Consider the following 23,509-nt stretch of genomic DNA (forward strand, 5'->3'; position numbering starts at 1 on the left):
CTGGCACTCACAACACAGGCACAGCATCCTTGCAGACGGACTTTGTCCTGGAGCCTGGGCTGGGGCCCAGCAGCAGAGGGGAGCCCCTGTCCAACTCTGGCCCTACTACTCTGAGGAAAAAACAGCTGAGGGGGGTGGTAAAAGAACAGCCAAAGAGTGTAAGAGAAAACCTCCTCTTTCCCTACATGTATATGCTGATCCTTGATGGGGGGACTGAGCTGAGACTCAGGTAAATCTGTTATAAAACGAGAGTGGGAAAAGATGATTCCATTGGCCACACTTTAACACACTGATGGACGTATAGGCCTACATATGCTCTATAAGGAGAGGAAGACCTATACTGGACACTACTATGAAGTGACTGTGTGACCTTGGACCCATCTCTTCTCTTTTCTAGGTCTCAGTTTCTGCATCTATATAATGGGAGAGAAGCAGTTTGGATGACCTGCATGAAAAACAGCCCCCTGATTCCAAGACAGCAGCTAACTGTAGTAGCTCATAAATAATCAGCAATGTAATCTCTGTGAATAGACCTCGGCACGAAAGGCAAAGAAACAAACATCCAGTGGGAAAAACATACTAACTCCAAAAACAGAACCTTGGTGCCTAGCCCAATACCAGGCTCAGAATAAGCCTTGAAGAAAGGAAGAAAAAAAAGTGAGTTGCCATTAATTACATCGAAGTTGATACAGCACAAACACGAACAACTAAGACTAGAGAAGGTACAGTCCTAGAAGTAAAGAACGGTAAGAGAGGGTTCTGGGGCTCTCTTGGGAGCTCTGGAAAACAGAAGTCATGATCACTCTCTTTTGGAGGCCCGTGCCTGCTACAGGTGCTGTTTTTGTGCATGGATACACATCTTTTCTTGAAGGCCTACTGGTATTTCCTGTGAAGTTTTTTGAGGGTGGCAGAAAAAAGAGCCTAATGAGAGAAACTGCCATTTCACTTGGAGATAAATTATCAAAATATGGATGGCTTAATGGGTTGAGATAGACCTGCAACTCTTCACCACCAGAAATTACCATCATCTCAAAAGCAGCTGCTTACTAAAGTAGGAAACCACTAAGGATGTGCACTCACTAAAGAAATCAATTTGCATCCCGAGGCAAGAGGAAATGTTATAAAAACTTACCGAAGAGCAATATTTTTTTCCCTCAGAAAATGAAACTATAAAAAGGGATGAGAATTTCAGACAGGAAGAAAAAATAGTCACAGGAGATGCACCTTACAGAGGACGATGGATGAGTATTCTAAAGAGACAGATACTAAATAATTTACTTTCCTATAAATCTAGCATATTCCTCTGTAATGTGTTTTGTTATTTATACCGACTGCACTATAAAATCTCACCACCTTCTCTGGGCTACTTCAAGATATACCCACACAGACAACATAATTTCTCATCCTCTGTCTTTATACTGGACCTTGTCATCTTTTTTGATTTTCAAATAAAATACTCTCTCTGTTCTCTTCGGGAGACTTTTATCAGAGCCATCTACCCCTGAACAGAGAAGCATTTCAAGATCAAAAGAGAGGCAAAATCATACTCTTTTAGCAAACAAGATAAAGATTCACACATAATTAGGCTGGGAGTATAGCATTATTTAAATGGATATAACGTTTAAGAATAATCAAACTGCTGTAAGCTATTCAAACACTGGGGCCAGCTCTGAAAACGAAATGGAACTGACAAGGTGTTTATTGAGGACAAGGAGAGCAGGGAGGGGAAAGAGGGTGGGGCAAACAACGGTTTAATAGAATTGTGTCCGTATGTGCCAGACCCTCTGTGTAGTTCATTGATGAAGTAGGGATTAGTAGCCCCATTTTACGGATGAGCAAATGGAGGATCAGAGATAATTTAATTTGGCAAAGCAGATGGAGAGAGGCAGAATAGTCCATTCTTTCTGTCTCCAAGCCTATGCACTTTCCTGTGTGCTAATACCCACCTCCGTGATCTCATCTAGGAATAAAATAAAGGTCTCTTAGAGTAATCATTCATTCACACACCCTTTATTGAGTGCCCCCTGCTTTCCAGGTACTTAACTAGATGCTCTAAATAGAGAGATGAGTAAGACAGTTGGTGCTGACAACACCCGCCACCGTCCCTGGAACACATTGTCTAACAGAGGTCATCCTGGGGACGTTTCACCTTTCATTTTTCTTTTTTTTCACGTTGAAATCTTTTATTTTGCTAAACTTTATGTATTTTGTAAAACGTATTTGCTAAAATAGAATATAACAGTCCACATTCTCTGGTTTCTAAACATTTAACCGCTGATGACTTCCATAAGATGTTGTTCTTCATAGTTCAGATGCCTGATCTGAACAAATGTGACTCCATATTGGATCAGTTTATTTTACTTTAACCTTTGTATTCTATTGCTTTTGCTACGAGTTTAGAATGTTGCCTTAGAGCCTGAAATATACAGGATAGCCCATTCTAAAGCCTCTGCCCTTTAAAGGTATAACACTTCTCCATTCATATAGAGATAAAGTTGCAGAACAGAGAAGAACATTTGTCTTGTTGGAGGAACATCATGTCTCTTGATTCATTGGCCTGTCACGCAGTGAGCAGTATGGGCTTGGACTCGGTAACAGTTTCATATCTCTTTACACCAACCCCGTGTTAGGAAGCATTATCCGCTCTTTACAGATGAAGGACAGGGGGTTCAGAGAGGTGAGAGCCTGTCTAAGTTCTGTGAGCAGTGCCCACATATAACCTCAGGCCTGCCTGAATGGAGAATCCATGCTTTCCCACACCACTTCCATTCACTATCTTGATAAATCAAGTTGCATGCCCGTAAGGAGATTAAATCTAGTAGGTGAGGAAACAATCTATACAAGTGATCATAACATAAGAAAGAATTAGTGCATTTATTCCCTTATTTCACGGCCGCCTTCTCTGTTAATGAGGTAATCAGGGCTAAAGTCACAACCACTAAGCTAACATGTTAATTCACTGTTTAGTTTATGCATCATTTTCAACGTTGTGCATCTATTTGCTAGAATTAGCCTTCTATCTCCACTGCGATCACAACTGGCTATCAAGGAATGTGTATGACTTTGAATAAATGAGCTGAAAATTCCATATTTTTGCGCTTCATGGTAGGGAGAAAAGATCAGGCCAATATTTTCACATAACAGATTTCCAAATCAGGCAAGAAGTAACACTTAGAATTCACCAGAGAAATATAAGCTGTACTTGTGGAGTTTTCTGTAGTCCTTTGCTGCTCTTGTTTCTTTAGCAAGCTCCTTAGATTGTGATAATGACAATCCCTTCTTATAGTCACAGATTTGAGATGAAAAGTTCTACAGACTCCAAAACCCTTACAGCGCATACACAGTTAAGTCAAATATCTGAAATTAATGCACAGGCAGAGTACCCACAGTATACAATTGAAGTGCTTTCCATCACGGGGATAGCAAACTATAAACAAATCATTAATGTCCTCCTGGCTACCTATGCAGACGTGTACCTGCCAGGTCAGCTTCTAAATGGATCGTTTCAAGCAGAGTCCATTTTATTTGATTGGGAAGGAGAGATATGCAATAGAACCAGAAGGTTAATGTGAGTTTAAAAGGAGCATAGGGTTACCTTGGCAATTAAAGGCTTTCCAGGAGGTTAATTACCCACACCCAGAGCTTACAACTCACAAAATGTGTCAGCAGTTACAAAAATTTGTGTACAGCAGAGAACTCTCTTCTGCGCTCTGAATGATATTATTTTACTCACTTTTTTTGCAGGGCTGAGTTAAAGCAATATTCTGTCCATGATCCATTCAGAAAAAAGAAATGAATGCCATTCAAATGCTCACAGCAATGTTATATAGAAAAAAAAAAACAATGTGGCTAGGAACTGTACAATTTAGAAAGTGGGAGAGAGACAGAAGAGGAGGAGAGACAGAAAGAGTAGGAGATAGAGATTCAAGTGGTTTTTGAAAACCTTAGCAGGGTAGCTTACCAAATGAAAGAGCACCTGTGATGGGCAATCCTGGCATGTGGGCAGAGCTGGGGGGGCGAGTTAGTGTAATTCAGATGACCTGTAGGTTTTTAAATCTCTACCCTGGAAACTTCAGAAAACCCATATCTGCTTGTTAGCTAGAATCACGATGGGGTTTGTATTAGACCCTCATCCAAGTCACGGTCATCTTTCACCTGGGTCCCTCTCAAAGCACTCCCTCCCAGTCTTCCTACTACTGAAGCCTTGTCCCAGCCCGATTCTGCTCAGAAGAACGGCCAGTGATCTCTCACTCTGCAATCTTATCATGCCCCGACCCACCCTGCTTACTGGCTTTCTACTGCACTTGGGAGAAAATTCAGAATCCTTACTACAGCCCTATTTGCTTTGTCCAACTTATTTCCTACCACCTCTACGGCCCTCTAACTTTATACTCTTAATCACACTGGTCTGGGTTCTGTTTCTCCAACAGAACCTTGGCTTCATGTCACCAAATGTCACCTCCTCAAAGAGGCCCTCCTAACCGCTCCATTGAACGTTGCCTATCACCCCCTCATTTTCAAGCGCTATTATGGAACCTTCTTTGAGTGGTCTCAGAGAGCTTGTGCCTGAAGTGACAGCATGTATTCACTGATCACGTGTCTCCCCACCCTTCCTGTTCATTCTGTATCCCTGGGACATAGCTCAGTCCTGGGGACACGGGCTGCGTCCAGTGGTCGCTGCCTGTGGCTCCTTCGGTCCTGCAGTTGCCTGGAGCTACTGTCTGTCTTGGAGTGTGGAGATGAAGCTGAATCTTTAGGAGAAGTTCAGGTATTGTGACACCACATGATAATAAAACCACAACGATTCTAACTACATTTTACTGAGCACCTGTGTTGTCCAAAGGACCAAAGTGTTGAGTGAGTATTCGTGTAAGTCTGTAAAGGATGTGAAACTGTTAATGATTCTTTTGGGAAGTGTATTCAAATGCCTGGAAAACACTTTTGCCTCTTTTCCCTAGAGTCACACTCTGCACCCACGCAAACACCCCCAGAACACCACCTTTCCAGGGACAAAGCAGTAAGTGATCTCAGGCAGATCCCCCAGCTAATGAGACACCCTCCCTTTTCCCTGCTGGGAGGTAATAGGTTCAACTACCTGAGAACATAGCCTCTCCAGGAGGCCTGGACACTGCTACAAAGGAAAGAAGCCCATGAATATAACACAAGGCGTTTTTATTCTGGCAAACTGACTCTAATTCTGGACCAGGTATGTAGCCCATTAGGATGATTTTGAAAAAGAATTAAAATAATTATTTTTCGGCAGCCTGGAGTCTTTCATCTTCATGTGATGGTAGCAATGTTTTAAAAGGCTTATCACAGGGCTGCATAATAATAATAATCCTTTATTATGTGTAATGCTTTAGGAGTTTTAAAAATACTTTGATATAAAATATCAGGTTTGATCCTAATAGAGATCCTTTGAGGTATATGGAGTAGCAATTATTTGCCACACTGAAGTCCAGGGCAATTAGACAGCTTGCAAGGCTCCAACCTAATCATGGCAGGAAAGCCCTAGGACCCAAGGCACTGATTCCAAGTCCAGTGTTCTTTAAATAAATCATTACTGGTGAACTGACTTAAAGGGGAACTTCAGAAGAGATTGGAGGTGTGTGTGAGTGTGTATAGGACCTGTGGATTCCAGTGAGTGGTTCTTGGGGCTGACAGATCATTCTAGCAGCATGGACACAATAAAACAAAGCTCTGCCTTCGAAGCATTGTCATCCGTTCGGTATCAGACTGTCACACTTAAATCACAGCGTCATACGTACTACCCAGGCTTCAAGCTTCCCAATAAAGATACTCGATATGTATGGAAAGAATGTTCCACAAGACTCCTTCATATCTATTTTCTCATCCCTGGTCTTTTTCCTCCAGAAATAATGCTCTTATAGTTTTTTATTGCTGTTGTTTCTGTCTTAATGAATTATAGGAGCACATTTTATGGTTTCAGAAACAGTCTTCTCGGGCAGTGAATCAACTGGCAGCTTTCTCTTTCTCAACCCTCTCCCGAGAAAAGAAATGAGGGGCCGAGCAGCGCACTTCTTCACAAAGGATGTACTTCACTTTAACTGCGGCACTCCGGCTCACTCTCTTTTTACCTCTGAGGCCATGATGGCTTACAGGGCTCTGCTCCTGAACTTTCTTTTCCAGTTATTGACAAAGGGGCACAAAGTCGATACATCTGCTCACTTTCAGGAAACGCAAAGTCCCCCCACCCTGCCATCTACTCTCTGCACACAGGAGTGCATTCAGAGGAATGCACCAGAAATCTCCAGCTTCAGAACCGACCAGCCCAAGAGAAACAGCCGCATTTCACAACCCACTGTTCACACACATTCAAGTTCCAGTTCCCGTGGAAGGTTAAAGTAGTTCAGGAAAAGTCACTTTTAATGAATACCGGCTCCCTCTAGGCGCTTACCTCCAGAAAATGTTCTGCCTGCTGTTCTCGATCCAATTTCCTTGAAGTTGTTGTAATCAGACCTGTGTAGAAATGAGAATATTTGACTTTTAAATATCTGGGGCAAGCAGCTTACTGAGTGTGGGAAGCAAGTCCAGTTAAAGGAAAAGCAAAAGCAATGGGGAACAGTATAACTGGCCAGTCCTCAGTGACAGTCAGATGGTCTCAGAATTATTCTTCAAACAAAATAAAATTTACAAAGAAAACTTGAAAAATTTGTTTTTCGGTTCTGCTTACCACAGATGAGGTATTTTCATCACTTTGGGGATATGAAACCTCACTAAAGAATCATTGTTTTTCTGATAATGAGGAATTTCAATGATTCATTTGCATATGACTGATATTCTACCATAGGAACCTTATTAAAGATTTTAAGAGTTCTTGAACAATTAATAGGTTGTTGAAGCTGATTAGATTCAGGCTATAAAACAGAACTTTTCTTATTTAACATTTTTCTGCTTATATAATCTTTTTGGTTATACTTGACAAAGAAGGTTATATCTGTAATAACTACTTGTACACATAATTATTTCAAATATAATAGCTCATATATGGAAGATCTCATACTGTAGTTTTATCACTTTGTCTTATTTGTTTAAATTTTTACACAAAATAAGTTCCACATGGGAAATATCTATCTTTCCTATGAATGGCATTTCCCATAAATGAATCACCCCTTTGAGTATAAAGGCAAAGAAAAGGGAAGGAGAAGACAAAACCTTCAAGGACACCCAATTTGTCTTTTGCAAGTTTTATTGTGATTATTGTCAAATGGCAATTAGGAGGTCAAATTTACATTCTATTTCTTGAATCTTCAAAGCCCCTGAAGATAAGAGACTATGGATTGGGCTGTTTTCATGGCATATGCTGATTGACATAACAGAGAAATCACGTGAAAAGCTCACTCCCAATGCTGGTGAGGTACATGAAATATAGAAAAGGTATTTAATCAAAATCTGCTGAGGTCCTCACATTTTTGTTTTCAGGTAGTAGGTGGGAGTAAGACTACCAGAGGTTAGACGGCTCCACATGGCCTTCAAAATAAAATCCCACTGCAGGTAGCATGACTGTTTACAAGCTGACCCTGAGACAGGAGGGAAGGGCACAGGGCACAACCTTTAAAAGAATGACATAGCCGTGGAGGATATAACAAAACTGGTTAGAACCAATTAGGCCCCAGATGGCGGAAGATTAGACTTCCAGTAGACCTTGAGCCTCATTATATGCTCATTGTAATACATTAGTATTAGCTAAATGACACACCCACAGGCACCATGGCAGTTCCGAGGCTAACGTTAAAAGGCCAAATAGTGAGTGGTGCCCAGTTCCTGGAAATCCCCGTCCCTTCCCTGTAAGAGCTGGAATAATCCTCCCACTTGTTACCCTATGAAATTACTCAGCCTGTAAAAACTAACCACCCCATATTTCGGGCCACTCTCGCCCTTTGAAATGTACCGCATTCTGTCTATGGAATGTGTATCTCCCTAAATACACCTTCTTTCCCACTTAGTTCTTGGGGCAGAGCCCCCTTGCCGGCCCACTTGTATCCCTCAAAAGCATCCTATATTAATAAATCTACTTCTAACTTATCACTTCGCCTCTCGCTGAATTCCTTCTGTGCAGAGACATAAACAGCCTGAGCTTTAGTACGTCCTGACCCCAGGTGAGTGATTTTAACTAAAAGACAGTGGGTTCGAGTCCCAGCCCGTGGGTTCAAGTCCCAATCTGAGTTTTGCCTGGGTTCGAATCCCATCTGAGGTGCAATTGGGTTCCAGCCCCAATCTGACGTGTGTGTTTCAAACCCACTCTTCTCCACTTTCATCTGTCCGCACTCCCCATGGGAGGGAAACCCATGTTCCCGTTGCATAAATGATCTGCCTTTCCATGAATGCTTTCTGGAATGGGCCCCACCCATCCACAGATTTTTCAAATTTAGCTTCATCCACAGATTTTTCAAATTTAGCTCAGGTGTTAGCTCAGGTGTTGGAGAGGTGACCCTCTCTCCCAGGGTTAAGGGTCTACCTGATACATACTAACAGAAAGGGTATACTCCACCACAGTATCGTTCTTGCCTTTTTACTGCAATCCTTTGCTCATACGTCTGTATTTTCCTGCTAGACAGGTTGACAGAGTGACTTCATGGGAAAGACCTGCCTTCCGATTCAGAAGCCCTGTGGTCCACCTAAGCCCCTGGCTTAAAACAAAACAGGAAATTCATTAAGGATCAGTTGACAAAAGTGGCTGTAGAAAAGATGGATTATTCATATTCTAATCTTCAGTTTTGCTACAGACAGACTTAGAAAGTGTCTGTTTAGGAGGCTATTATTCTGTGTGTGAGGAGAGTATCTGTGGATGGGGAGGGAGTGTGTGCCTTTAGTATTCATTTAAACCGTTTCCTAAATTCCTCTGTGTGAATGGCACAGTGCTAGGCACCTCTGAACTATTGTCAGAGATGACAGAGAGAAGACCGTTCTCAAGAGTTTCAAGGGAGAGAAGCAGTAACTTCCCTTCCCTAGCTGCCCATCAGAACCTCCCGGGAAACTCAGAAAAACAGAGATCCTGTGCCCCACTCCATCCCTCATTTACTGTGTCTAAATCTCCTGGGATGATGCCTTGAGATGGTCCTCTGATTCTAAGAGGAGGCTTTCTGCAATTCCACTATCCTTTGTTGAATCTCGCTGTGACTTTTTATTGACATGAATTTTTCTGCCCATCCAAGAATGAAATACACCTGAGAAGCTTTAGCATCTGGATCAGACCTTGGGCTCAGTGTGTGTGTGTGTATGTGTGTGTGTGTGTGTGTGTGTGTGTGTGTGTGTTGGGGGGGTGGGCGAGGGGGGGATGGAGATGTGTGAATGCACTGGTGGGTGAGGTGATAAAGGAGGAATAAAGAGGAGCCGGCCCTCTGAGTCATATTGACTAAGGGTCAGCTTGGTCACACCAGCGAGCATCTAAAGCACAAATCTGACGCCTTCATTTTCAGGCCATGCTTTCCCAGAAGATCATATGTCACGGTGGCTCTTTCCAAGTGAGATGTAAGTGTGTTCTCGAAAGGGGGTGGGAGGCTTTCACAGACCTCTCCACCTCTTCAGGGGGCATCCTCTGTTAGAGGTCACAATGGAAATGAGAAATACTTGTTATATGGAGGCTATAAACGGGTGAAAGGGCTGTCAGCCTCTGCTCTTGTTCGCCTGCTGCTCTTCCAGGAACAAAAGACCAGGAGCCCTTTTGCCCTCTGTCTGCACTCCCCCCCCCGCCCCGTAGGATCTCGTGTCATTTCAGGTCCTCCTTGCCCAGGTCACGCAGCCACAGCCCATTGTGGTATGACAGTGCTCGGGAAGGAGGTCAGCTTCCTCTCCCGATTATCCTGAGGGTAATTCTTTAGGAAAGCCACTTATTTTCACAATGCCCATGCATAAGTGGGAGAGCAGTGTGTCTCCCTTCCATCTGCCTACCTCCCCCAGGATGTGCTGTTCACCTATTTATCAGCCAACAGAGAAGAAGACAGGCTTCCTGAAAAGTCTGAAGCAACATACACAACAGTGAACCTGGAGCTGTGAGAAAGCCAAGGAGTTTCTGTTTGTGGAGGAAAGGCAAGGAAACCTCTGCAGGTCTCAGTTCTCTGGGTTTCTATAACCTTTATTTTCACAGATCTAAAGTAAAAGGCAGGGGAAAAAATCTAAGTCAAAAGTGAAAATGAGTAGGAAATGGGACAAGTTGGGGCAAGGGACAGAGAGTGACTTCTAAGGGGTACAAGGTTTCCTCTGGGGCTGATGAAAATGCTCTAAAATTACAGATTATGGTGATGGATGCATAGTTCCACAAGTATTCTGAAAACCATCGAATTGTATGCTTTAAACAGGTGATAGTTATTGTACGTAAATTATGTATCAGTAAAGCCATTTAAAAATCAGTAGGAGATCACAAACGCTGCCTTTTATAAATTTTATTTTTATTTATTTATTTATTTACTTATGGCTGTGCTGGGTCTTCGTTTCTGTGCGAGGGCTTCCTCCAGTTGCGGCAAGCGGGGGCCACTCTTCATCACGGTGCGCGGGCCTCTCACTATCGCGGCCTCTCTTGTTGCGGAGCACAGGCTCCAGACGCGCAGGCTCAGTAATTGTGGCTCATGGGCCCAGTTGCTCCGCGGCATGTGGGATCTTCCCGGACCAGGGCTCGAACCCGTGTCCCCTGCATTGGCAGGCAGATTCTCAACCGCTGCGCCACCAGGGAAGCCCCAAACGCTGCCTTTTAGATTTGAACACGTCTTTCATGTTTGGAGGAAACAGATTTTTTTTTTTAATTCAACCTGCTTTTTAAAAATTTATTTATTTATTTAAAATTTTTGGCTGCGTTGGGTCTTTGTTGCTGCGCGCAGGCTTTCTCTAGTTGCGGCGAGCGGGGTCTACTCTTCGTTGCTGTGTGCGGGCTTCTTTCTCATTGCGGTGACTTCTCTTGTTGCGGAGCACGGGCTCTAGGTACCCGGGCTTCAGTTGTTGTGGCACGTGGGCTCAGTAGTTGTGGCTCACAGGCTTTAGAGCGCAGGCTCAGTAGTTAGGGTGCACGGGCTTGGTTGCTCTGCGGCATGTGGGATCTTCCCAGACCAGGGCTTGAACCCGTGTCCCCTGCATTGGCAGGCGGATTCTTAACCACTGCGCCACCAGGGAAGTCCCTGGAGGAGACAGATCTTTAAAAATACTTAAACGGTTGAATGACTAAATGAAATAAGTCGGGCAAAGAAAGACAAACACTGTACAATATCTCTTACCTGTGGAATCTAAAAAATACAACAAAATAGTGAATATAACAAAAAAGAAGCAGACTCTTAGATATAGAGAACTAGTGGTTACCAGTGGGGAGAGGGGAGGAGGGAGGGGCAAAATAGGAGCAGGGAATTAAGAGGTACAAACTATTAGGTAAAAAATAAACTACAAGGATATATTATACAACACGGGGAATATAGCCAATATTTTATAATAACTATAACTGGAGCATAACCTTTAAAAATTGAGAATCACTATATTGTACGCCTGTTACTTATATAATATTGAACATCAACTACACTTCAAATAAAAAATAAATTAGGGCTTCCCTGGTGGCACAGTGGTTGAGAATCTGCCTGCCAATGCAGGGGACACGGGTTCGAGCCCTGGTCTGGGAAGATCCCACATGCTGCGGAGCAACTGGGCCCGTGAGCCACAACTACTGAGCCTGCGCGTCCGGAGCCTGTGCTCTGCAACAAGAGAGGCCACAATAGTGAGAGGCCCACGCACCGCGATGAGGAGTGGCCCCCGCTTGCCACAACTAGAGAAAGCCCTCGCACAGAAACGAAGACCCAACACAGCCATAAATTAATAAATTTAAAAAATAAATTAAAAAATACTTAAATGATTGAATGAATGAATGAATGAATGAATGAGTTAGTTTAGGAATCTGGTAGGAAGAGGGGCTGGAATGAATAGAGCCATCAGGTTTGTCCCTGGGGAATCTAGAACATAAACATAATGAAAAGTACATTTTGGGTTAAAGTCACAACTGGTAGTTATTTGCACTGAAGATAAACCTTGTTGTCAGGACAGGGCCAGCTAAACTAAGAAGGGGCAAAAGCTTTCTTCCTTCTAAAGTTGTATCCTTAGGATGAGCTATGGAGCTTCAGCTGCACAGTGTGTTTTACAGTCAGACAGGAATGAAGTGAGCCATCCCTCCCAGTCCAGAGGAATTAGTCAAAACTGCCAAAGCTGCATCTTCCTTTCTAAACAACTTTGTCGTAGCTGAATGCAGTTGGGTCTTAGAACAGGGCAGAGACCGTAACAGAGCAATCTCCCTCTTCAACTGCTCTGATTCATCACTGTGGAAGGCACCCTCATCCTGTAATCTCTGCAACACAGAGCCGTATACATCACACATGTAACTGTAGACCCATTGGGCACAGTAAATTGGGGACTGACATGATGAAATTGAATTTCAAAGATAAATCATAGGCAAGCTTTTGAATGTGGTTTGGAGATATAAACAAACACATCATTTGATATAATTACATATGCAAACCTCCAATTTAGGAGGGGAATTACGCCAGTCCTAAGTGAATGATACTCAGTAAAGAGGAGGGGAGAGCATATGGCTGGAACCATGCAATTACTTTAAAAAGGACTGTTTTTGATTTTTTTTGTTGTGGAAATGGGGGAATCTAACGACCTTTCTGATAAACAGTCTGAGCATGAAAATATGGCTGCCTTTTCAAAAAAGAACTCAAAATGTTCTATGTAGTTATGGTCAGAGAAGTGATACTTGTAAGGATGACATCTTTCCCCTGCTTTTCTGGCCCGTGGGTGTCCTGGGTCTCAGCTGTGTAATCTATTGCCATGACATTGACATTTCCTTTAAGTACTGCTTGAAGCAGTGTAGGTCTTAGCTGTTTCAGCATAATTTTCCAGGACTGTTGGAAACTGAGTTTGGTATTACAAATACAAATGGAGTATCAGCCCTGTGAGCTACAATTAGTGCTTACTCTCTTTTTTCATATTCAATTTCATCTGCTTACCATTTCTCCATGCCTACCCTGGCTATCTGGGAAACCCTCTCATCGTCCTTCCAGATAGTTCAAATGTCACCTTCTCTGCAAAGCCTTCTCTGACGTTTCCTCCTCTAGCATGTGGCAAGTAACTCATCTATTGTTTGGATCTCTTTCTAGACCACAGTTTCAGGACGACATTGGGTGGTTCACCAGTTGAGCTCAGGAACCTCAATCAGTGCCTATTATGTTTGTTGAATACAACAATACTACTAGTACAGCACCCAATATTTGGCTCTAATTATTTGTTAAAGAGTCAGTGTTCCCTAACAGGATATAAGTAAAGGTAGTTAATAGATCTTATTCATCTCATGTCCCTGGCACTTAATATAGAACCTGGTACATTGAGGGTATCAAGCAAAACTTGTTTGAATGAGGGTTACATGGATACAGTCTCCCAGAACTCTCAATATTGTTTTGTTTTTTTCTTGTTTTTATAATAAATGTATTTATTTATTTATTTTTGGCTGTGTTGGGTCTTCATTGCGGTGCACGGGCTTCTCATTGTGGTGGCTTCTCCTGTTGCAGAGCACGGGCTCTAGGCATGTGGGCTCCAGTAGTTGTGGCACGTGGGCTCAGTAGTTGTGGCTCCCAGGCTCTAGAGCGCAGGCTCAGTAGTTGTGGTGCACAGGCTTAGTTGCTCCGAGGCATGTGGGATCATCCCAGACCAGGGCTTGAACCCGTGTTCCCTGCATTGGCAGGTAGATTCTTTTTTTTTTTTTTAACATCTTTATTTGAGTATAATTGCTTTACAATGTTGTGTTAGTTTCTGCTGTATAACAAAGTGAATCAGCTATATGTATACATATATCCCCATATCCCCTCCCTCTTGCATTTCCCTCCAACCCTCCCTATCCCACCCCACTAGGTGGTCACAAAGGACCGAGCTGATCTCCCTGTGTTATGCAGCTGCTGCCCACTAGCTATCTATTTTACAGTTGGTAGTGTATATATGTCAATGCTACTCTCTCACTTCGTCCCAGCTTACACTTCCCCCTCCCCATGTCCTCAAGTCCATTCTCTACATCCACATCTTTATGTGCTCCTAGGTTCATCAAAACCATCTTTTTTTTTTTTTAGATTCCATATATATGTGTTAGCATATGGTATTTGTTTTTCTCTTCCTGACATACTTCACTCTGTGTGACAGACTCTAGGTTCATCCACCTCACAACAAATAGTTCAGTTTTGTTTCTTTTTATGGCTGAGTAATATTCCATTGTATATATGTGCCACATCTTCTTTATCCATTCATCTGTCGATGGACACTTAGGTTGCTTCTATGTCCCGGCTACTGTAAACAGTGCTGCAATGAACATTGTGGTACATGTCTCTTTTTGAATTATGGTTTTCTCAGGGTATATGCCCAGTAGTGGGATTGCTGGGTCATATGGTAGTTCTATTTTTAGTTTTTTAAGGAACCTCCATACTGTTCTCCATAGTGGCTGTATCAGTTTACATTCCCACCAACAGTGCAAGAGGGTTCCCTTTTCTCCACACGCTCTCCAGCATTTATTGTTTGTAGATTTTTTGATGATGGCCATTCTGACCGGTGTGAGGTGATACCTCATGGTAATTTTGATTTGCACTCCTCTAGCGATTAGTGATGTTGAGCATCCTTTCATGTGTTTGTTGGCAATCTGTATATCTTCTTTGGAGAAATGTCTACTTAGGTCTTCTGCCCATTTTTGGATTGGGTTGTTTGTTTTTTTGATATTGAGCTGCATGAGCTGCTTGTATATTTTGGAGATTAACCCTTTGTCAGTTGCTTCATTTGCAAATATTTTCTCCCATTCTGAAGTTGTCTTTTCATCTTGTTTATGGTTTCCTTTGCTGTGCAAAAGCTTTTAAGTCTCCTTAGGTCCCATTTGTTTATTTTTGTTTTTATCTCCTTTGCTCTAGCAGGTGGGTCAAAAAGGATCTTGCTGTGATTTATGTCATGGAGTGTTCTGCCTATGTTTTCCTCTAAGAGTTTTATAGTGTCTGGCCTTACATTTAGGTCTTTAATCCATTTTGAGTTTATTTTTGTGTATGATGTTAGGGAGTGTTCTAATTTCATACTTTTACCTGTAGCTGTCCAGTTTTCCCAGCACCACTTATTAAAGAGGCTGTCTTTTCTCCATTGTATATTCTTGCCTCCTTTATCAAAGATAAGGTGACCATATGTGCGTGGGTTTATCTCTGGGCTTTCTATCCTGTTCCATTTATCTATATTTCTGTTTTTGTGCCAGTACCATACTGTCTTGATTACTGTAGGTTTGTAGTATAGTCTGAAGTCAGAGAGCCTGATTCCTCCAGCTCTGTTTTTCTTTCTCAAGATTGCTTTGGCTATTCAGGGTCTTTTGTGTTTCCATACAAATTGTGAAATTTTTTGTTCTACTTCTTTGAAAAATGCCATTGGTAGTTTGATAGGGATTGCACTGAATCTGAAGATTGCTTTTGGTATTATAGTCATTTTCACAGTGTTGATTCTTCCAATCCAAAAACATGGTATATCTCTCCATCTGTTTGTATCATCTTTAATTTCTTTCATCAGTGTCTTATAGTTTTCTGCATACAGGTATTTTGTTTCCTTAGGCAGGTTTGTTGCAGTGGTAAATGGGAGTGTTCCCTTAATTTCTCTTTCAGATTTTTCATCATTATTGTATCAAATACAAGAGATTTCTGTGCATTAATTTTGTATCAGCAGGTGGATTCTTAAACACTGTGCCACCAGGGAAGTCCAATATTGTTTTATACAGAATGGCCACAATGGCCCCAAAGCATGGGAGTTAAAGTTATCTGAATGCTTTCATCCATTCTTTGAATAATTTTAATGTTTTCCCAATTTTTGGACAACCTCTTCTGTGCTGATAGTTGGAGATCATTAGAACAGTTCCTGATAGTCTTTTTTTATTTTTTAATTTTTCAGTGGCTAGTTAAAGATTTTAATCTTTAATGTTAGATACAGGGGCTATATGTCCATTTTATGGTTCTCCAACATTCTGGTTTCTAGCTAATTTATGGGGAAAGGTGGGCAAAAAATAATACAGTATTATCCAACATTTATTGAGTACTATGTGCCAAACACTATACTAAACAGTTTGCATATGTGACCTCATTTAATCTCACAAGAGTTCAGAGACATAGCAACTATTTTGACTCTGTTCAGAGTAGGAAACTGAGGGAAATAACTTGCTCAAGGTCAGCTGTGACTGAGTCATGATTCAAACTCAGGGATTCTAACTCTGAAACTTCTCCACTGTGTTCCTAGCAGACAAGGATACAGAGCCATGGCAAAGCCACCTGTGTAGGAGCCAGAAGACCTGCGTCCCAGTTTCACCTTGGTCAGTAACTGGTTATGAGATTTGAGCCATCACATCTTTTTTTTTCTAGACCTGTTTCCTCATCTAGGAATGTCCTGAAGTCTCTTTTCAGTGTGAAGAGTCTCTAGTAATATAGAAACATTAAAAGGTGATCATTCTTCTTCTTCCTTTCCTGCTCCCTCACTGGACCCCGCTTTCTGTTGTGGACCTGAGTTCAGCTGTGCAGGACATGGGTGGGTCACCCAGGCAGGAACAAGAGGGGTTGTGTTCTGGTTTTTATTTATCCACAACATCAACACTTAAGCACTCATATCCATATTTCTAAAAGGAGCAAAATAAAAACATCAGTTAACTATGAATGTATGTTTTTAAGTAGGAAAAAAAAAAAACCACTGTAGTTATTCTCATGTTTATTGTCTCTTCCACAAGATTCTAACCTCTAGAAATGTAACAGAGAAGAACAAACCTGACTCCATATCGGATCTATTCCTTGAGTTCTAGGGCTCTGCATCTGGGTAAAAGAATGTTGCCTATAACTGGAAATATACATGATAGCCCATTCTCAAGGCTCTGACCTTTAAAGGCATTACACTTTTCCATTCATATAGAGATTGAAAAGTTGCAGAAAAGAAAATAACAATTGTCTCGTTGGAGGTTTATAGGAATATTGTGACTAGATGTGGACAGCTGCAAGAACAAAGGATTCCTGCACCAAGTAGTTTGCAACAACCAGCCACACCCCTTCCCCTTTTAGAATAAAAGAAGCCTGATCAGGTAAGTTGGTTCTTTGGGACACTAGTCCACCGTCTTTTCGGTCTGCTGACTATCCAAATAAAGTCGCTATTCCTTGCCCCAACAATTCGTCTCTCAATTTATTGGCCTATCATGTGGCAAGCAGTAAGAGCTTGGACTCTGTAAGAGAAAGTCTTTTTCTACCTCTCATTTCAGACTATTAGGAAGGCTTAAAATATTCCCTATAGTATTTACACATGGACATCAGACTGTGCACTGAATTAATTCAAAGAGAATGAAATGGACACAGTACATGCAAGTTTCAGGTTGTAGAAAAAAATTAAAGTTGAGATGAAGACACTTATCAGGTTTGCCTAAAAAAAGACTAAATAATGTTTGTTTGGACCACATGATGTTTGTTTCAAAAGAAAAACCAGAAAGCAAAAACATATACATATGAGGGGGGTTAAAAAAAGGATTCTGGGAACTGGTCCCATCAGGCATTCTTCTTAAGTAAGGGCTGTTTCATCAGATGTAAAGATTTGGAGTTGCTCAATTGGGCACACAGTGCTGCTATTAAATTTCCTTCAGAAAATCTGGGGACTTCCTTGGTGGTCCAGTGGTAAAGAATCCGCCTTCCAATGTAGAGGATGCAGGTTCGATCCCTGGTCAGGGAACTAAGATCCCACATGAAGCGGGACAACTAAGCCCTCGCGCCACAACTACTGAGCTCGTGTGCCTCAACAAGAGAGAGAAAACCCACGTGCCACAACTAGAGAGAAGCCCATGCTGGGCTGCAACTAAAGATCCCACATGCCTTAACAAAGATCTCACGTGCCGCAACTAAGACCCGATGCAGCCAAAAAATTAAATAAAATAAATACATATTTTAAAAAAAGAAAATCTGACAGGGGAAATCATCGATGGAATTCTAAGCCTGCAACTTGGACTTTTCTTTATAAATAGTGACTTCCAAGGTGCTGATAGAAATTTTAAAGCTGTATAAGTGAGAATGCATCTTAAACTGAAGTATGAAAGACCTTGCGGGTCAAACATTATTCATAGTTGTTGGTTTTCTGTCACAGGTAACTTTCACTTGTTTTTCTTTGCAAGCCAGTGGATAGAATTTCCCAATTCTGCCTCAGCAGTAGGGAAATCGCGGGGAGTTCTCTCCTGCCAGAAACACTTTCCCCTTTGGATACAGTATTCTGTAGGTACTACAGGTAGCAAAGGGGAAAAGCCAGCTTGTAAAGGAAAAGTGTTGATGCTGGCACATACCTTGCACCTTCCCTTCAGGCCTGGATGACAGATGGACTTGCCTGCAGCCTGGAGGGAGAGTTCTGAGGTTCAGGCAAATCCTGCTCCCTCACTGTGCTACTCATGACAGATGAAATCGATTGGGGGATCTGGGTCAGGGCAACCTGTCATTAGAGTGAAGGATAAGATAGTGGCTAACAAGGGAGGGGTAATGCTGAGGATGTATGGTGGAGAATATTTCCAAAAGCCATCTCCTCTGAATAATTCTCTCTCATACAAGGTGATCCTGCCACACGCACCCACACATACACACACACACATATACATGTACACACACATACACTTAGGACCAGAGATGCCGTGTACGAGTCTCATTTTGCCAGAATCCCTGGATACTTACCAGTCCCATCTGTTCTTCCCTCAATTCCTCGCCTCATCACCAATCCTCATGGCTCTCTCCCTCCCAGTCTCACACGGCCCTCCGGCTCTGCCTTCTAATTCAGCCTAGATGAAGAAGTATTTGTGCACCTGAAGAAGTCTCTAGGCGATTTAGCTAAACCTTGAATGCTATATTGGATTTCTTCAGAGAAATTAAGCTACAGATGGTGAACCAATATTAGGGATGTCGCAAGAAATGATGCCATTTTAGGTGCCATTAACATACCACTGATGTGTGTGCTCAGATGTGCAATATGGCGCACGTCTCCCCCTTTCTCTTTCTGCCAAGATATTTTTTTTAACAGAATTCTGAATATTGGATGATCAAAATAAGGAAGAAGTGGCTGGCAATCTAAATTATACTATATGGATGGGTTTTAAAGATTATCTAGCCTGAGAGGCACCATGAACCATCATCATGTACCATTAAGTAACCAGTACTCAGGCTCTGACATCAGACTGCCTGCCTTCACATCCCCGTTACCAGCCCTAGGCAACTGCCTGCTCTTCGGTGACTTATTTAGCTTCTTTAAGTAAAACGAGGCTTATTCAATTAAATAATCAATTTAAAATGCTTGGCTTGGTTCCTGGGACATCTTAAATGCTCAAAAATGTTACTCTTATTATTAGTTCCAAGAATAATGCCTGGAGTATCATATGTGTTCAATGGTCTAATCTTGCTTCCTTCCCATCTTGAGATTCCCCTCACATGGGTCTGAACATTGGGGCAACAAAAAAATTGCAAAATTTCTACTTCTTACCCTGCCATCTGACAGATAAGGAAACCAATGCTCACAGTTTGAATAACTTGTTCAAAGATATATTCATAAGAAATCCTTCATCCGTACATTGTTAAATTTTATTGAGAGATGAGTGTGTATTCTTATTTCTCAAAGTGTGACCTGGATAAGGAGCATCAGAATCACCTGGGAGCTGAGTTAGAAATGCAGAACTGCAGGCTCCTCCCATACCTCGGGGATTTGCACCTATGCTACATTTTGAGAAGCCTGACTCTAGACCATTGCTGTGCAAATTTGGCTGTTCACTGGAATCACCTGGGGAGCTTTAAAAAATACTGATGCCAGGGTCCCACATCCAGACATTCTGAATTATTTGGTATGTATGGGGGCCTAGGTACACGAATTTTTAAAAAGCTCTGGATGGTTGTAATAGTCAGCCAGGGGTGAGAATCACTGTATATACAGTCGTTACCAATAGGTGCTGGGGTTATGGTAATTAGTTTTTCTGGCTTATCTAAATGGTCTAGTTTCTCCACAATGAACAACACTCAGTTTTATAATATAAGATCATTTAAAGGCCCGTAAAATGAGACACCTGGCACATGGACCCCTGCATATCTTCCTATGAATTCTGCAAGGTTCTATGCTGAACCCTCCCAAAAAAGGACTAAACTATGGTTGCCAGATCTGTTCTGACTTCACATCTGCTACAGGCCTGGTGTCTTCCCCTAATACACTGGATTACCTCAGCTACAGTTTTCCATCTTCACCCTGGCACACTTTCTTATATTGTTACACGTTTCCTAGCATCTTCTGGCCCTCAGGATCCTCACAGCAGAGGTTAAACCCCACCTCCGTGGTGATGCTACCTCTTTCCCACAAAAGCATATTTTTACATGAGACACCGTGGGAAGAGCCAAGAGGATACAAGAGTAAGTCCCCATATTTGCCCTCATGAAACTAACAATCCAGTAAGGGAAACAGACATGTATGCAGATAACTATGAAACTAGGTGTGAGCGACACGCCCTGGACAACTCTGGGTGCCCTGAAGAAGGATTACTGCAGAATTGTGCAACTAGAAAAGATGAGGGAATAAGTTGAATTTGTCCTGGTTTTGAATGGTGAATAAGATTCTAACAGAGAAGTTGGAAGAAGTTAAAATGTCAAAGCTGTAGCTAAGAATCATGAGACAGAAGGTTAATGAAAAAAGTAAATCTAGGTTTAAATCTTGGCTCTGCTACTGCTTAGCTGTGTGACCAAGGACAAGTTACATCACTTCTCTGATCTCAGTCTTGTCATGTCTGACGTGGGGATAGTAATAACTCCCTCACAGGCTTTTGGTTAAAAATGATCCAGATGAAGTGTTTAGCATGGTGCCTTGCACTTAGCAGATGCTGTTTTGAAAAATAGAAACAGCATCTATAAAAGGTAGTGCATTACCTTTAATTTTTATTAAAAACCTGAAGAGCACTGGGATGCTATTTCTGATTACATTTTAAAGGAAAACCTTATTGTCTCTAGATTGTTCACCTCTGACAATGTCTAAAAATGTAATAACCAAACAACTAAAAGTTGAAGTTTCCTTCTGCTTATTCAAATGAACACTGTAAAGTTCATTAATTCCTGCCACACTCCAGAGGTGTGAAAGCCACCCCTGCACTCCCCTTAGAAATGATTTCACTGCAAATAATTTGTCTCTACATCTGTTTTCACACGACAGATAAAATCAGGAGGATGGTTAAAGTGCAAATTACTCAGAGGATGTGCAAAGTCTTGAAAACACACACATGCTTTGTAGGTGTGCAATCCTTTAAGATCATCTCTGCTCTATGAGGTCTTAGGTAAGAGCCATGTTTTGAAACCCAATTTAAAAAATCTGGGAAAAGCATCACTTGTTATGGAGAGCTTTGAAAGTTATCAGAAGACTGACACTATTTTTTTTTTAATATAACACATTTTCCAGTTAATTTTCACATAATTCAATCCTTTCCTTTTGTCCTAAATTTTTATATACACTGTTAAACCTTATTATTTTTCATTCTACCTATCTGAGAATTTGTAATAGGTCTGCGGCTGGTTGAAGTTTACCTTTGTACTACCTAGGTAAATTAATAGGGTGGAAAGTTCTCAGGGGAATATTTAATGTACTCCAGACAAACCATTTGCAAAGCACTTTAATTTTAACAACCCCCATTTTGATGTTCTAATTGCAAATGGCCCACGTAACTATTCATTAGAGTCCATCCAAGCAGGTATTTTGTTTGGCAACATTTTGTTAACACTAGCATTAACCTTATGTGTTTATTTGAAATCAGGAAACGTGTGTTTCCTGAAATATTCTAGAATCTGCATTTTCAACTTCTGTAAAATCCTCCTCAATGAGAGTCTGAATTAATGGAATTTCATGGCCCTTCTCTTCCTTGGGAAGACGTACCATCTCTTGCAAGAATGATGAAAGTTGTGCTTAATCATTCATCAATGAACGCAGCAACTTTGTCAAGCCTTTTAGAATGTGGTGTGCCTTTAAAAATGTTGTGTGCCTCAGTTTCTTCCTCTGCAACATAGCAATGATTTAATGGGGAAGCAATTAACTTCTTCCTTACTATGATTGACATATGCTATTTTTTTTCCTTTATAAATATAAGTGGAAATAAAGGCGGAATTAGAATCCTTTCTAACTCCTTGAGAAAAATGCTTTATCAATTCAGGGAGGAGTTGTATAATCCCTCTACTCTTTTGTAGAAAAATTTATGAACAATTCCATTATAGCTTTATCACTTTGTGTTTTGTTTGCGTGTTTGTTTTCTTCAATAGACTGTGGCTTCTCCAGGCCATTATATTTTCACTCATTTAATGTTCGTTAAAGGAATATCTTTTAAGAGCCTAGGCTAATCTGTATATCTTTCAAAGTTCCTGGCATATGGAAGGTGATCAATAAATATTAGCCTATTGGATGAATAAACTATCCTACTGAAAATGTGTATGGAAGTGTGTGTGAACATAGGTATGTGTAGTACCACCCAAAGCAGGTAATGGTCCACATTCATGGGAATGATCACTCAGCATTTATATTGTGGCTTGCAAAGCTTCCATGCCTTTTGGAAAAAGCTTCCAAATAAATTCTAAATGGAATTATATGCTGTGATAATTAGTATTTTGGATGTTTAACATACAATGTTACTAGTTCATAAAGCCATGTTTTTTTGGTATCTATGTCAGAGTCTGCAGTCTGTGTGGCTAATTGAGGTTAAGGGGGGGAAATGGCAGATCGCCAATGCTCATGAGTTTTTCATTACTCTTTCTACCATGTATTTTATTCCTCTTTTGCCTTTACTTTTTGTTTAACTAAGTTATGTTATTTATCCAAGAATCTGTCACATATAAGCAGAGATTGCCAACCTGTCAGAGAGGGTTCAGCCCATGTTTCACTTCCCAAAAAAACATTAAAACAGTGGCAGGGAGGGTGCGAAAAACAGAAAGAGGGAGCTTGCAAAAAGCAGCCAACCTCTGATTCCTCCAGGTCCACCAAGTATTCCATGGTGAATATCAAAATGGAAGATGAGTCAAAGGGCCTTGTAGGATCACACTCCTGGGTGGCTCTAACGTATTAATCCTTCCAAAATGCAACCAGCAATCTAGTAAAAGGACTGTGCTAATGGGGTACCTCAGCCATGTCTTACTGAAGGGGTGACTTAGGTGCCATTTTAGCTTCTTGTTCAGAAAATGAAAACAAAACGAAAAGAACTGGCAAGTAAGCGAGTGAATTGTTGACAGAGTGAAAGCTGGGGCAAAATCAGAAAGCAGCAAATACTGGCTCTGTGGCGGTAGGGCTGGTGTGGGGAGCTGGGGGGAGATGGGCAGTCTCGAAGACCACCATAGCATCTGTGTCTAGATCTTGATTATTCCATATTAATAGAAAACATTAACATAAATGCATGTCATTTGTTGAGAGTCACATTACTATTAGCTAGCTCTGTGTGCCTTCTAAACTTGTGCCCTTAGTTAAT

At 41.5% G+C, this 23,509-nt stretch overlaps 1 protein-coding gene across 2 annotated transcripts in view; it reads right to left on the reverse strand.

The window, feature by feature from the left end:
* The window catches only part of FAT3 (FAT atypical cadherin 3), a 559,321-nt gene that overhangs the window by 204,811 nt on the left and 331,001 nt on the right, over positions 1–23,509 (reverse strand). For both annotated transcript variants that reach the window (XM_059929409.1, XM_059929408.1), the window contains exon 3: positions 6,419–6,480. In XM_059929409.1, the coding sequence (XP_059785392.1) occupies positions 6,419–6,480 (62 nt within the window). The remainder of the gene's footprint in view (positions 1–6,418; positions 6,481–23,509) is intronic.

This window comes from Balaenoptera ricei, chromosome 8 (genome assembly GCF_028023285.1).
Source record: "Balaenoptera ricei isolate mBalRic1 chromosome 8, mBalRic1.hap2, whole genome shotgun sequence".
Taxonomy (NCBI): Eukaryota; Metazoa; Chordata; class Mammalia; order Artiodactyla; family Balaenopteridae; genus Balaenoptera; species Balaenoptera ricei.